The sequence below is a fragment of the Homalodisca vitripennis genome, chromosome 5 (assembly GCF_021130785.1).
Source record: "Homalodisca vitripennis isolate AUS2020 chromosome 5, UT_GWSS_2.1, whole genome shotgun sequence".
Classification (NCBI taxonomy): Eukaryota; Metazoa; Arthropoda; class Insecta; order Hemiptera; family Cicadellidae; genus Homalodisca; species Homalodisca vitripennis.
The window spans coordinates 8334099-8349657 of NC_060211.1; the positions used below are offsets into that span (position 1 = coordinate 8334099).

Genomic DNA, 15559 nt, shown 5'->3' on the forward strand with positions numbered 1-15559 from the left:
AGGTGTTTATTTCTAGTTGTTCTATATTACTGTTAAATTTTAGTAGAACGCTGTCATCAGCAAACAAGACCATTTTACAATATTCTCGTAGATGTTATGAAAAATCATTAATGAAAAAAATAAATAAAACTGGTCCGAGTTCTGAGCCTTGTGAAACACCTCTGATTACTAGCATAGGCTAGACTGAACTGGCCTTTTAACTCCGTTTGTAATTTCCTTAAGTTCCACAATTTGTTTTCGATCTTTGATGTAGCTAGTGAGTGCAGATTGTCGAATGCCTAAATTTTGGAATTCAGCCAGTATTATATCATGTCCTAGGCAATCGGTCTTAGCTAAGGTCAAGGTATAAACTAGTGACAGTATTGCCAATTTCAATATTGTCTATTATGTGTTCAGTTAGGTATATTATTGCAGTTGTTGATTTTCCAGAAATAAATCCATGCTGCTTGTCAGTTATTAGTTGATTCTGTTGTATGTAGTTTAAAAGTCTAGTAAGTACGATTTTTCAATGAGTTTAGAAACGAGGGTAATAAAGTGATTGGTCTATAGTTATAATTTTTGGGGCCACCTTGTTTCAATTTCGGATAGATTTTTGCTGTTTTCAGTTTTGTTAGGAAGATTATAATAATATAAAATAAAGACATTTGAAAAAATAATCATACACTTTTTATACAAAATAGCAATTTATTTCACAATATATAAATATACTTTATAGAAAATGTCACCAAATATGTTTACTTTATGCAAAATACATTAAACTGACAAAATATCAAAAGACTAGAGCTGTCTCCATTGCTTCTGGATAATATTCTAAACTACACTATCACAGGTACTTAAATATTTTACATTTTTACTAATTAAGCTACCTTTACTTAAACAATAGTTACGAGAAAATATAACCTGACTAACATGTCTAGGTCTTCCCTGCTTATTATTTACCACGATAACACAAACGCTTGTCTAAAACTCATTGAATCATTTTTCTGGACATTGGCATTGCGTACAGTCTTTCATTACCTCTTGGAAATCCTCTATTTGAAGGGTCATCTCAAAAAAGTGAAATTTTGAATGGATTTTTCGGGACGCAGCCTTCAAAATTTCATGCGAGTTCACTCCTGGACCTAATGAAAACCAAACATTATATTAATATTTTTTTCAGAAAATTAAACTAATACATAGCCTACACTACACTATACTAAGCTACATTAGTCTTATTACAGTGTGAAGTAACTCAGTCAAATTAATGTTCCACATTTAATTTATACAAAACTTATAATTTGAAAGAAACACAAATCCTCTGCACTCATCAATTTTACAATACTGCGAGAGCCAGCTAGCGTGAACTGTGGAGCATATATGTTAGCAGTGCTGCTACCCCCCTCCCCACAACCACCTAAAACCCTCTTGTGGCGGGACCATGTAGTCAGTAAACAAACGGACGCCATTGCTTAGCCTACCTGTCGTATCACCAAGACTCACTCGTAAAAGTGGTGGCCTGCTAAGTTTTGATACCAGTTCAATATTCTTTGGTTGAAATTTTGTTAAAAGTTAAGCACTACATTTGTTTGGCATTGACTGTACCACATGCTATAGCATGGAGTGGAGGGGGAACAGTGCTTACACACAAGCTCTAGGCAAGGTTCACACTGGGTGGCTCCTTCAGTAACTTATGATATGATCTACTAAATATTACTGACCGATAACAAGACTGTTCAATAACACAAAATTAATTCAATCTGCATTGAAAGCCAAAATATAAGTTCCCATATTTGCACAATTTATATTGAATTTAATAAAATACAAGATAAGACAAGACCTGTTTGTCCGCCACACTTATTATCACGTAATGCAACATTACCCAAGTTTCGGGTACACAGAAGTTTTTATGCAGCCATTTCAACTTGACATCAAAGAATGTGATTATGAGATACCAAACATCAAAAATCGGATAATCTAGTATTACATGAAAAGAAGTGTGACGGACAAACAGATGTTGGAACCTTATTTATTCATTCTAATCACTTTTGGAGAAAAAAAAAAGTTTAAACGAGTTATACTGAAGGATAGAACATAGATAGAGATTAGGAAATTAACTGGTTATAACATAAAAACAACATCTCTTGTTTACTTCTTGCTGGGTTCTTACCCTGTTTATTATAAATATTTGTTACTTATCTCTAATTACAGTGTAAAGGTGTAGCATATAGATATAAGGTGTATATGACTATGTATTTAGTGATTGTATGAAATTGATTCTTGATATTTTCACATATCTTATCCAATCAGGGATATGGATGTAGAAATGCAGAAACTTTGATACTTCATTCCTTATACAAAAATAAATAAAAGTTATGTTGATTAAAAAACATAAGTACTCAAATTGTTTGCATGTGGGTTACAGCCAATGAAAAATGTTACTAGGAGTTTAGCTATTCCCTTGATATGCAGGTCATATTGACTTTTTACATCAATGCTACTAAAGGATGTGAAGTTGTGCTTTCTTTGACCTGAAAAATGAATAAAACACACCCAAGAATTGTAAGTTGTAGTCAGAGTAAAACAAACATTTTTGCAATTGACCTACAATAACTTTGTTAGTGCACAAATAAACAGATACTATTTTAAAATAAAATCTTTACCATTTAGCCCTGAAAATAATATCAATAAGTGTTCAATTTAACTACCTTTTATTCAATTTAGTGCCAAAGTAGAAATCTATGTAATAACAATTAGACTAAAATGAAGTAAATAACGTTCATAGAAAATTAGTCCATCGACATTAATGCCTGTATAAATGTATAAATGTTTTTTTTTTTTTTATACAATGCCTTCCGAACTTTTACAGATTACTTAAAATGTTTTCTTTTAGTTCAGGAGGACCATGACTGACTTAAGATTTTAGCCCGACTTCTGGTGGACCTTCCCCAATATGATGAAAAATAAGATATTTATGTTTGTTAACAACAAAATATATTGTGTAATTATGGTCTTAATTCTATTTTTTTACACTCGTTACTTTTTTTTTCAAAATTTACTTAAATTTCATTACCTTTACCAGACTATATTATGGAAAAAGATTTGATTTGTAATAAAAATGAGTTATGCTAAGGACTCACTGATGGCCAGGTGAGCCGCCAGGGCGGTCTTGTCCAAGCTGAGAGCCCAGATACGAAGATTGTGTACTCTCTGCACCCCATCTATACTGAGGAAAGTATTTAGGACATCATTAAAGTCCACTCCTCTCGGCATGCCTACGCAAAAATCATCAAAGTATAAATCTCAGCCCTTAATCCATCTCAATTCATTTTTAGCGCAATGGATTCACTTTACAAATAGCAATCACATTTTTTTCAATCAATTTCGGCATTATAAAAATCAAAATAATGATTTTTAATCAATTATATGGGGACGACTTCAGTTGTGCATGCAGTCATAGTACACTACCGTTTTATAAAAATTTCATTTAGTCAAATCTGCTTACAACAATTGTAATGGTATACCTTAGCTGCAAGCACACCTCAAGTTTTGTACACGCTGCAAGGTCAACATTTTCATGTGATAAAATCTGTTAGACCACTCCACCCAGAATTGCTCCAAAAATAAATCCCAAATAACTAACTATGTAATGTGTTTGGTCTCATGTGAAATAAATTTATTTCTTTTGCACATAATTATAGTTGAAGACTACTCTAATTTGCTGCTATATACTTGGATTAGTCAACAAGAGTTGTACCATAAATGTCTAATGTAAGCTTTTTTCAAATTTTCAACTAGTATTCTCTTAAAATTTGCCACTGTATAAATTTGAACACTTGAAAAGATTGCTCAATAGATAGTGAAGTTTCTAAGTCATTATTGCTTATTATGTATTTCAATTGACAATATTTGCTAAGAGTATTTCCTTGATAGACAAAATTTCAACTCCTTCTAAAAATGTTTAAGGGTTAGTTAAACAACGTTCTACCACAATATCATTAAGTTATCCAATTCAGTCAAATTCAGTAAATTAGTTTTTTCATGAGAAATCTTCATTGATATGTGACTTGTGACAAATTCATCTAATCATGATCTGATGATGTAATCTGTAACAAACCCAGATTGTGTATTATTATCACGTAAGTACCAACGACATGGATCTAGGGTTCAAAAAAGTTTAACCAATTTGACAGTATAACTATTTTCAAATTATGCTACAATGTTACAATTACTACTTTAATTTTCAATATTTGAAGCTATGTAGTTGAAATTAATTGAGAAATGCACCTTTATATTAGTAATATCTGTGTATATAGATATAATTTGCCTTAAAAAACTATCTCTATTTTAAAACAGTTAACAAATTTGGGTTTCCTAATATTATAGTCGTTATTTGGTTCAAATAAAACTTAATAACTTTTGTACGATAATTTTACATTTCCTTCGATTTTATATCCTTTAAATCAATAGTTTGAGTCAAGTTTTGTAGATAATGATCAACAAAACCTTATTTTTACAATACACACAAAAAGGATGTGCATCTTGGTACTTTATATCTTGAGAGAGATCTTTCATATCCTAATTAAAAGAAAAAAAAATCTTATGGAACTTCCTATCGACTTATACTAATGAAAAAACCTATAACAGATCAATTATTACATAACCTACAAACAGTTATCGTTTAACAGACCACCAATCGTAGCAGACTGTGAGTCTCAGCAAGTTCGTAACATTTATAATTGGATTGAACAACTTACCCTCCATTAGGACATTGAGTGTATCCCTCAGAATTGCCATGGTGGTACATAACACAATGATCGAAAACAAGAATGTGCAAATTGGATCTACAATACTCCAGTCTGGCTGTAAACATAAACACAGTGTCAGTCAATATGCAAATTGGATCAACAATACTCCAGTCTGGCTGTAAATATAAACACAGTGTCAGTCAATATGCAAATTGGATCAACAATACTCCAGTCTGGCTGTAAATATAAACACAGTGTCAGTCAATGTGCAAATTAGATCAACAATACTCCAGTCTGGCTGTAAACATAAAAACAGTGTCAGTCAATGTGCAAATTGGATCAACAATACTCCAGTCTGGCTGTAAACATAAAAACAGTGTCAGTCAATATGCAAATTGGATAAACAAGAATACTAGACCAGCCTGCACCAAAATAGTCTAATAACATTTGAGGCAGTGTTGCCTTATAGTCTGGCTGCATCCATCAGCTGTATCCACTACTCACTGGTATTACATACTGACTACTTGAAAGGATAACAGGATTTAGGATATTTACCATCGTTTTATTTTACAAAAGGTATAACACAACGTTTCGAGGATTGGAATCTATTCTCTTTGTCAATTCTAATCCTCGAAACGTTGTGTTATATATGGTATCCTTTCAAACCTCCCATCGTATATAACAAACTTAAAAAAAAAGAAAACTGTCTACTTGATTTTCATATTGTCTGTGAAATAGATGAATGAATTCAAATGTATGTATATTTGTTTACAGTAACAGCTGATGATATATTCTCTTTATTGCAAAATATGATGAGACAGATCAGTCATTTTCCATTTCACATAAATTGGCAACATTACAGTGTTGGGCGAGGGTTGTAGGAGGGGAGGGGAGATTCAGACACAACAGCCAACATCAGACTGTTTTTGTGTGGACTGCTCCATCTTACTTTTTTGCATAACTGTTCATAAAATCTTTTTGCTTTGGCGACTTCAAACACTAAATACAGTAGACTATCTCGAACATGACATTCAATAGCACAACTTTATCCACAACACGTGCATTTTTCTAAACTCATTGAAATTGCTATAACACTTAATGTAAATATAATACAACACTACAGGTACTACTAAAAAGCTGTAACATTGTTCCATTTTTCATTAAACGTACATTAGTTTAAATGTTCGACACCGATGTACATGCCTGCAGCATATTGATCATAACACCAGAGTTATGGACATTTTTTTAATTTACACAGTTTTCCAAACATAAATATATTAAAGTCCTCAGTAAAAAGTAGAAATTTCAAGAAATTGTGCAGTCAAAACATTTTTGTCATCCTTTCATATATATATATAAAAGGTTGTTGCCAGGAGCAACAAACAACTGATAATTCTCAACTATGACATGTTTGGTGCTCCCGGCTTGTATAAGCGTATGCTGTCATGCTTACTTATGTGTTGGTAGATTTCTATGAAAAAAGTACCGTTGGAATTGCAATAAAATTCTCCAAATAGTTGGTATCTAGTACATGTTTTATAACTATACTGGTTCTTTTTACTTGATTTCAGCAACTTTCAACAGATGCCATTTTGTTAATATTAAAGAAAATAACACAATTATTTTTTTTCTCTCTTCCCTACTCAAACCTAGGTGCCTAATTTGGTTTCTTTAGTTTTACAAGTTTTAGAGATAATAATTTGTTAATAAAAAATAAAAAATGGCGGCTAATAGCTAAACGAAGTGGACACTGGAAAAAGTTATTCTTCATTTTTAGCTTAAAATCACACACAGAATTTGAAAATACGTAGCCAGCTCAACCTTTTTGTCACACTCTGTATATTGGTATATTCCAGTATATCCTCCTCTTGAGAAAATAATATGTATATTATACTACCAGACAAGTGTATCCAATATGTAGAATTACCATTATTAAATATGTGTATTAAGTTATGTGCTGTATTCATATAATGCACATCACTTATACAAGTCCTTCAATAGTTAAAAAAAAACTAGCTAAGATTTGGAAAACAGGATCTGTAAACGAGCAGATAAAATTTAGCATTAAACTATGTTTTAGTAATAAAAAAATCAGAATCAGAATCACTGAAGATTTCTCCAACCTGTAAACCTGAGAAATACTCTACAGTTTAATAATAGTACAAATAATCTACTTACGTAAAAGTATATAACAAGGGCAGCGACGAATACACCAAAACTTTGTAAGAAGTCACCAACAACGTGTATAAACGCAGCCCGTACATTAATGTTTTCTGATTCACCATGACTATGACCATGACTACTTCCCCCTCCATGTGTGTGTCCATGTTGATGGAGCGTTAGGCCCATTCTGAAAACATCAACAATATGTTAAAATACAATAGACCTTCATTTCATTCCAACACCAATATATAAAGAATGTTGTGACAAATAATGAATAAAATCAAAGGAAATGCATAATATATATATTTAGAAAGTCACAATATGGTATGTAAATTTGTTGAATCTGTAATAGCTTAAGTACAAGTTTAAAATACTGAATACCCCATTTAAAGCAAAATGATTATTAAAAGAAGCCTATATCTGAAACATAGTACCAAATTTTCGGTTGATTTTTATGTACTTGTTTTTAACCTCAGGCCCCTCATTAGAACCATTAAAATCCTGGAACCCTAATTAAATAACAGAGTTTTTTATCTCTTCAGATTAACATGACTCCTGATTCCAGACGCTGCACTAAGAACAAGTGAACTGGAGCTAAACTCAACATTCACATTGAATCAACCCTTCCCATCATTGATACGTTATATGTTACTAAACTGATTTCACAACAACAAAACAAAACCATTGAGTGATGCGATTGAAGCCGCCATTCTTTACATTCATTATATAACAATTAGGAGTCAACTACTAATGCTGATCCAAATTTGGCAGCCATCTGTATGTAGCTCATTCTCTTGACTATTGCAATTCTCTAGAAAATTATTTTCAGTAAGAGTCATTTCCAGGTTCTGAATGGTATCTGAGCATTTACCAGATCAACTATTCCATGGCTTGAAGAGCCTGGAGTTTGAATCAACTTGCATTCAATGTATTGCCAATTTTCGATTTCATGGGTGGCCCATTTTTTCATGTGTTTTTTTTTATATTTTTATTTATTTATTTTTAAAAATTTTGACATCCAGCATGATACCATTTTCCACATGACCTGTGCATTTTATACCAGAGTACTTAACTCCAATATTGCATGTTCCAAGGATACCTAGCAGGCACTTATAATTCATGAGGTTGAAATAGTGTTGGTCGGTTAAAGGGATAAAAATTTACTTGCCAAAAAATAGTTGTAAGCAAGTGAGGATGTAAATGTTACAGTGTTGTACTGTAGTAAGGTATTTATTACGGCCAGCTGACTGAGGTAGGTCAGTGGTGGCAGATGGAATGTGCTGGGTTGTCAATGTCAGCAGTTGTTGATACTATTGGACCTTCATTGCAGCCATATGTTCACTTATGTATTACTTATAACTTCCTTCTTTATAATACTTAAAAAGCATTGTTATTATATTGAAATAAGTTTGATGAGGAAAAGAATCTTTGTTTAAGCAAGTAAAGTCCAGTTAATTTTGATTTTTAATCTTAATTGTTTGCTCAGATCAAGAATGAGGTCAGTTTTTTGAGTGTTTTAGAATAGAAGGTATATTCTTGTAGTGATATTATTAATTATAGTGTGGACTTACAGTAACCTGGTAAGTTTCCTCACAAATGAGTAATTATATGTTGAGGAATTACACACTTAAATGCACTTATACTGGGAGCCACTTCACATAGACTGTAGTCAGTCAGCCATTTTGATCTATCATCAAAATCCATTACTGAATAATGGATCTCCCACAGATTTTTAATGTAAATGTTACTGTTATATACTTACATAAGGTTGACTAACACACCAAAACCGGAGGTGATCAACATGATCTCTGTGTCGATTTCAAAGTCTCTGTGAATGATCCTCTCCACGGCCATGTACACCAGGATGCCAGTTACGACCCAGATGGTCAGGACAGACGTCAGGGCCCCGATCACCTCGGCCCTGTACCAGCCGAAGGGCATCGATTGTGTGGGCTTGCGGCTGGATACCCATAGCGCAAACAGTGAGATCATGAACGCTGCAAAGTCGGTGAGCAAGTGGGCAGCATCAGTCGCGATGGCCAAGCTTCCTGATAAGTATCCACCTGAAACACACAGCTGTGAGTTTCATTGGTTTGCCTACTAGAACAATGAGATCATGAATGCTGCAAAGTCAGTGAGCAAGCGGACAGCATCCGTCGTAATGGCCAAACTTCCTGATAATTATCCACCTGAAACACACAGAAGTGAGTCTCATTTGTTTGCCTACTAGAACAATGAGATCATGAACGCTGCAAAGTCAGTAAGCAAGTGGGCAGCATCCGTCGCGATGGCCAAACTTCCTGATAAGTATCCACCTGAAACACACAGATGTGAGTCTCATTTGTTTGTCTACTAGAACAATGAGATCATGAACGCTGCAAAGTCAGTGAGCAAGTGGACAGCATCCGTCGCGATGGCCTAACTTCCTGATAAGTATCCACCTGAAACACACAGATGTGAGTCTCATTTGTTTGTCTACTAGAACAATGAGATCATGAACGCTGCAAAGTCAGTGAGCAAGTGGACAGCATCCGTCGCGATGGCCTAACTTCCTGATAATTATCCACCTGAAACACACAGATGTGAGTCTCAGTTGTTTGTCTACTAGAACAATGAGATCATGAACGCTGCAAAGTCAGTGAGCAAGTGGACAGCATCCGTCGTGATGGCCAGTCTATTTTAAATGCATATGATTCATTTCATTGTTAAATTTCAAAAGAACAACTTTTTATTCCCTTTAAAAATATAGTAAGAGTTAGCTGATTGTTGCAATTTTGCAGACGATATTAGTTATCATTTGAATTATAAAACGATAACAGTATGTGTAAATGGAGACTTTCAGACTATTTCAAAATCTTAAACGTATTCTTTTTAGGCTTCTTATATCAGTAAAAATACAAAACAACTGAAAATCCAAATTAAACTAGTCTAAATTTGTCAATGTGTATCAAAGATAAAGTTGCATACACATTTCTAAATGTACATAGAATGTACCTGGATTGTATTGCAAATAAATTGTCCCATGAACATTTTCCATCTTTCCTTGGTTTGGAATCTGTTTATTGTGATTTTATAAAAATAAAAAAATCATAATTCATAAACAGTGTATATTATAACTTTTTGTTATAAGATGCAACTAAGGGCAATAAAACAACAAATAATATTTCAATGATTATACAACGACATCAGTTATTAACACTGTTAAAATGAAGCATAAATAAAAAATGCAGAGAAAAACATTACTATAAAAACACAAAATGTTTGATAACTGATTTGCTTACCACTTATCTGCTATTATATAACATGACTAATTATCCAAAAAAGACTTGTGTTATGTACTTTAGGCAAGTTGCTTTTATCTGTTCTATTCAATTTTGCCAGTTCATTTCACTTTGAAACATGCTCACAATAAATTCTAGTGGCTAAAAATGGAACATTGGATACATGCTTTATTTAATTACTTCTAATTCAGATCTCAGTTGTTTTGCCATATCAAATGCAGTTGTTTATAATTTGCATGTAATACCGTTTTGTCTAATTAGTGTAGTAGTTTTTATTAAAAAAAAAGAAATGCATACTTGATTGCGTGTTATAATACAGAAATATGTCAAGTAATATGTTACAAAACAGTGTTTTTATACATTTATTATGTGCAGGGAAAAGTTTCCCACACATACCAAAAGTACTTATGTATTTCTGAGAGAGGTACTGGAACACCATTCTGGCACATTCCACCTCATATTGGCTACTATATACTGTATATATAATATAGAAACACTTAAAAAACACTTACCAAGAAAAAACCAAGAATTTGTGGATTCCAGTCCGACGACTTAAATAATAGACTGACTTGTAGAACCAAAGTGTAAATTTCACTAGTAGTAGTAATTTTTGCAAAATAGATAATCTGTCTAACTCTGTTAATACAAGTAAGATAACTAATGAATCTCATCAATCTAGATTAGGGAATAATAATAAAGTACCAACAGCCGACAACATTTGACATACCAGTCTCAACCAACTTAAAGGTATTGACATTAAATATCAGATCACTTAGGAACAAAATTGAGTCATTTGGAAACAATCTGAAAGCACCATGCCACTAATATTTTATGTTTGAATGAACACTGGCTTGAGAAGGAAGAAATTTCATTGTATGTGCCTGATAGTTTCATTCTAGCATCCTCTTATTGTCGCAAACCTCCTCACATTCACGGAGGCTCTTCAATTTTTTATTAAAGGAATCTTTGAAATATGAAGTAATTGATGTCTCTGAATACTGTCTTGATTTTGTGTGTGAACCCTCTGTAATTAGGCTGATAGAATATAAATTTATTATTGTATGTATGTATAGAACTCCCAATTCTGATTTTTATGCTTTTGTAAATAATTTAGAAAACCTATTAGTATATTTAATGACCAAAGCCCCACAAGTTTTTTTGCCCTGGCTGGTGACTTAAATGTTAATATCTTAGAACAGAATACGCCACATGTGCAGTACTTCTTAAACGTTCTTAGATCAGTAAATTTATACAACACGAATAGCTTGCCAACAAGAAACACATCCTGTTTGGATAATCTGTATACTAATATCAACAAGGAACTGTATAGTTGCTCCTTGCTTAAACAGGACATAATCTCTGACCATGCAGGTGTTTTTTGTTAGTTTTTTCTCTTTCAATCACTTCAAAAGAGAAGGGTGAGAACAAACCATATAAAAAAAGCGTCTCATTTCACAAGATAGATTGTATGACTTAGGAGAGTGCTTAAAAAGGTGTTGATTGGTCAGGTGTTTAAGTAATTTCGATGATGTAAATGGTGTTTTTTCTATGTTTGTAGATATGTTGGTAACTCATTTTAATTATTATTGTCCATTGATTAGTGTCAAATTAAGTTGTAAACCAGGTGATCACTTAACAAGAAGTCAGTTTACTCCCAAACTCCAGTTAATGCGCACTTTCTTGCTCGCCTTATATGACAAGTGGAAATTAAGTTCAGACCAACTTGACAAGAATAAATACATGCAGTTTAAAAAATTGTACTACAAAGCTATCAGTGAAGCTAAAATAAGTCTCAATGATAAATTGATTTCAAAATGCAAAAAATAAATGTAGAAAGGCTTGGGAAATTGTTAAAAAAGAATCAGGGCATATTGAACACACACAATAAAAAATTCTCGTCTCTGCAGATGTATTGAACAATTATTTTACAAATACACAAATTAACACAGTAAACTACATGTCAAATGATGTTAATTGGGCTGATCTGTTGAGGAATTTTCCCCGCCCTGAAATATGTAAAAATGACTTCAGGTGGAAATCAATTGACAAAAAAACTGTTAAAGATGTAGTTAACAAGATGAGCAACTCTCGAAGTGAGGATGTATTTGGTTTATCCAATTATGTAATCAAAGGTATAATAGATGTAATATTAGTTCCACTTACTTAATCTTGTAAAAACCGCATGTTTCTTGAAGGTAGTTTTCCTCAGTGTTTAAAATTTGCCAAGGTGACACCTATTTTAAGAAAGGTGACAGAAATAACCCTGAGAACTATCGTCCATATTGCAATTGTCCCCATATTTAAGTAAAAGTAATTGAATCCCTGCATTTTGAAGCAACTGTATGATTATTTTGTATCTAACAATTTGCTATATCCCCTTCAGTTGGTTTTAGACCTCATCACTCCACTAATATGGCCGTTGAGTCTGTTATTGACATTATCTCAAGGCTTTGAAAAAAAACTTGTTACTGGCTGTAGTTTAATTGATTTGAGCAAAGCATTTGATTTAGTGTCACATTCAGTGTTGTGTAAAAAGTTAGAATTTTACGGTATTAGGAATAAAGAATTGCAACTACTTGAAAGTTACCTTAGCTATAGAAAACAATTTGTATGTGTAAAATAACTGTTCTTCTGATGTGTTAAATGTAAGTACAGGGGTACCTCAAGGCTCAGTCCTTGGACCCTTTTTATTCTTAGTGTTTACAAATGATTTTAGTTATAATGTACCTTCAACATCAGTGCTATACGCTAATGACACAACATTGATATGCTCTGATGTTAATGTTTCACAAGTTAATTTCTCAACTCACCAATTCATTTGAAACTAGCGAAAATATGGTATTCTGCCAATAATCTGGTTATACAAACGATAGTAAGACTGAGAGTATACTTTTTTTAATTGAAAAATAATTTAGACACAATTAATGACAACTTTTTAAAATCGGTTAAACTACTTGGTATTTCCCTAGACAGTACACTCTGCTGGGTGAACATGTCGATGGCCTTTGTAAGAAATTGTCAAGAGTGTTATTCTTACTAAGGAAACTAAAGTATTGTGTGTGAGCCCGATGTTTTATTGATGGCCTATTTTGGTCTCTTTCACAACCATTTAAGTTACGGTGTACGCCTCTGGGGTAATTCTAGTGCTGCAAAAAAATCCTTTACATGGCAAAAGAAGGCAGTAAGGGTATTGGCTGGGTTATCTAATCGAGAATCCTGCAGAGCAAGTTTTTTGTAAATAATAAATCATGACACTTACCAACTTGTATATTTATAGTAATTTAATATTTGTTAAAGTAAATATAAATAATTTTAATACTCACAGTTTAGTGCATAATTATCAAACAAGAAACAAACAAGACCTGGTTGCACCAAATATTAGATTAAGTAAAACAATGAAAAGTTACCAATACCAACAGTTGAGATTCTTTAAATAAGTTACCTGTTTCAATTAGATTGTTGCCAAATAATGAGTTTTACAAAGTTGTATCTAAGTGGCTTAAGTGTAATGTGTTTTATACAATTGAAGAGTATATGTCTTGTGAAAATTTTATATCTTAGTTAACCTTTTTTAAATTGTTTAACATTGTTCTAGTACATAATATAGGTTTAGGAAATCTAGACTTACTCTGACGAAGCCTATTGTAATTTGTAAAAAATTATTTAATGGCTAATAAAGATCTTGATTCTTGATTCTTATTTTGTGTTTAAGAAATTCCTTATTGGCTTTTAACATTACAATTTTGTAATAATTGCAAAATAATTTAACCTAATTCAACGTATAAATTTTTTGTTTTCCAGTCTTAAGGTACAGTATTAAGAAAAAATATGCAAAATTTCAACATTATTAATGAGATATATTTTAAAATTTTAAAGATGAAACAGATGGACATAAGAAAGCAACATGGGAACACAAATTTATAGAAACCTTTGGTATGCCTATGTAAAATAACCTGTTCACCAAATTTTTCCCGTAGAATTCAGACACAGCTTATAAATTTTTGCTCACAGAAAAATGCCACATATCTAATGATACTTAAATAAAAAATGCACAAGTGAACGCTAATTATTCATATTTGGTAAAATACTCACCAACACATTCAACTATCATAAAAAACGAGACACAATATGCTGGCGATAATCAGCTTTCTCCTGGCCTTGGCGATCTATCTGGTTCTGTCCACTGTCCCTGTGGCAGTTGGTCCTTCATCAACTGCAACAACGGAATCACTCGGATTACTGGTGACACTAACAACAGACAGACACATTGTGTGGTTTGCATGGCACCTGACTGTCACTGAAAGGTGAACCAACAACCTTTGTTTCTTTTATCAAAGCCTCATTAGTATCAAAACAAATATAATGATGTCACCTGTGTAACAAGTTTACAACTTTAATGAATGTTTTTGTAATTATTTGGGTCGATACACAATCAAATTATTTTACTTTAACAAATCACGTTTTATATGTGATCACTAATTATTGGTTACAAGTGCTGATTTCAGTTTTGACTCATAGAATTGGTACCTGTTCTTATCACCAAGGTTTTGAAATACTGTAATTACATTTTGTTTTATCAACTTAATTTATCTTGTGTACAAAAGATTTTTTGTCTTTTGTATGAACTAGAACTAGGTGTTCCAAATATTTCCTTTCCTCCTTTTTTAGAATACACATTTTCAAATGGCTTTTAGAGATTTGTAATAAAATAACTCAAATGTTTTTATATTAGTAACTAGTTTTTGAGGTACTTAAAATTAGGTTTTTTATGATTAAATAATTACTCACACTTCCCCCAAAATTATGGGAAAAGTGATGTCTAAAATAAAAAAATTGTTATGCTATAACACCAGCAATAAAAAGAAAACCAATTACCTCCATAACTAGGTGTTTTCCTCTAAAAAAATCTGCCAATGCTTGAATAGTATGTCTGATATATATCACGTAATAATTAAAATGAGATATCTATAATAAAATTAAATACAACAAGAGGGAAATCCAACACTTTGAACTACATTACACAAAAATTAATAGTTCATTTAGTACTGATAGACACATAAAATATGTATCTGTCCATTCCATAACTTGAACAGGATAATCAAATATAGAGTAAAAGATTGAGTAGTTTGATTAAATAACCAAATTTGTTTGAATCATTGTGCTTAAACAACTTGGACAACAGATGCCAGTTAAATGTCAAACAGCAAACTTATGTTTACAAGTCTATCTCATAGCAAGTACTGAGACAATGTTTTCACACAGGGTTAGTAGGCTTCAGAAAACAAAAAAGAAGGGGTCTCTCACATAGTAACAGTAGCCTCAGTCCTATAGTATTACTATAGTGTTTACAGATATACCTCATGAAAACTGGTAAGAGAATGTGATCACAGA

General features: G+C 32.4%; 1 protein-coding gene across 1 annotated transcript; it reads right to left on the minus strand.

Moving 5' to 3' along the window:
• Positions 1–664: 664 nt before the first annotated feature.
• LOC124361753 (zinc transporter 2) lies at positions 665–14414 on the minus strand. The gene is made up of 6 exons (XM_046815713.1): positions 14261–14414; positions 8650–8950; positions 6903–7074; positions 4734–4839; positions 3117–3251; positions 665–1121 (listed from the first exon to the last, which is right to left on the minus strand). Exons 1-6 carry the CDS (start codon positions 14277–14279, stop codon positions 976–978), a joined length of 879 nt encoding a protein of 292 aa, XP_046671669.1. The 5' UTR covers positions 14280–14414; the 3' UTR covers positions 665–975.
• Positions 14415–15559: the final 1145 nt, after the last annotated feature.

Coding starts and splice junctions, on each gene's coding strand:
- LOC124361753 (XM_046815713.1), bottom strand. Junction 3,252..4,733: donor ACTCAATGTCCTAATGGAGG/GTAAGTTGTTCA, acceptor ATTTTTGCGTAG/GCATGCCGAGAGGAGTGGAC. Junction 1,122..3,116: donor GGCGGCTCACCTGGCCATCA/GTGAGTCCTTAG, acceptor GGTTTTCATTAG/GTCCAGGAGTGAACTCGCAT.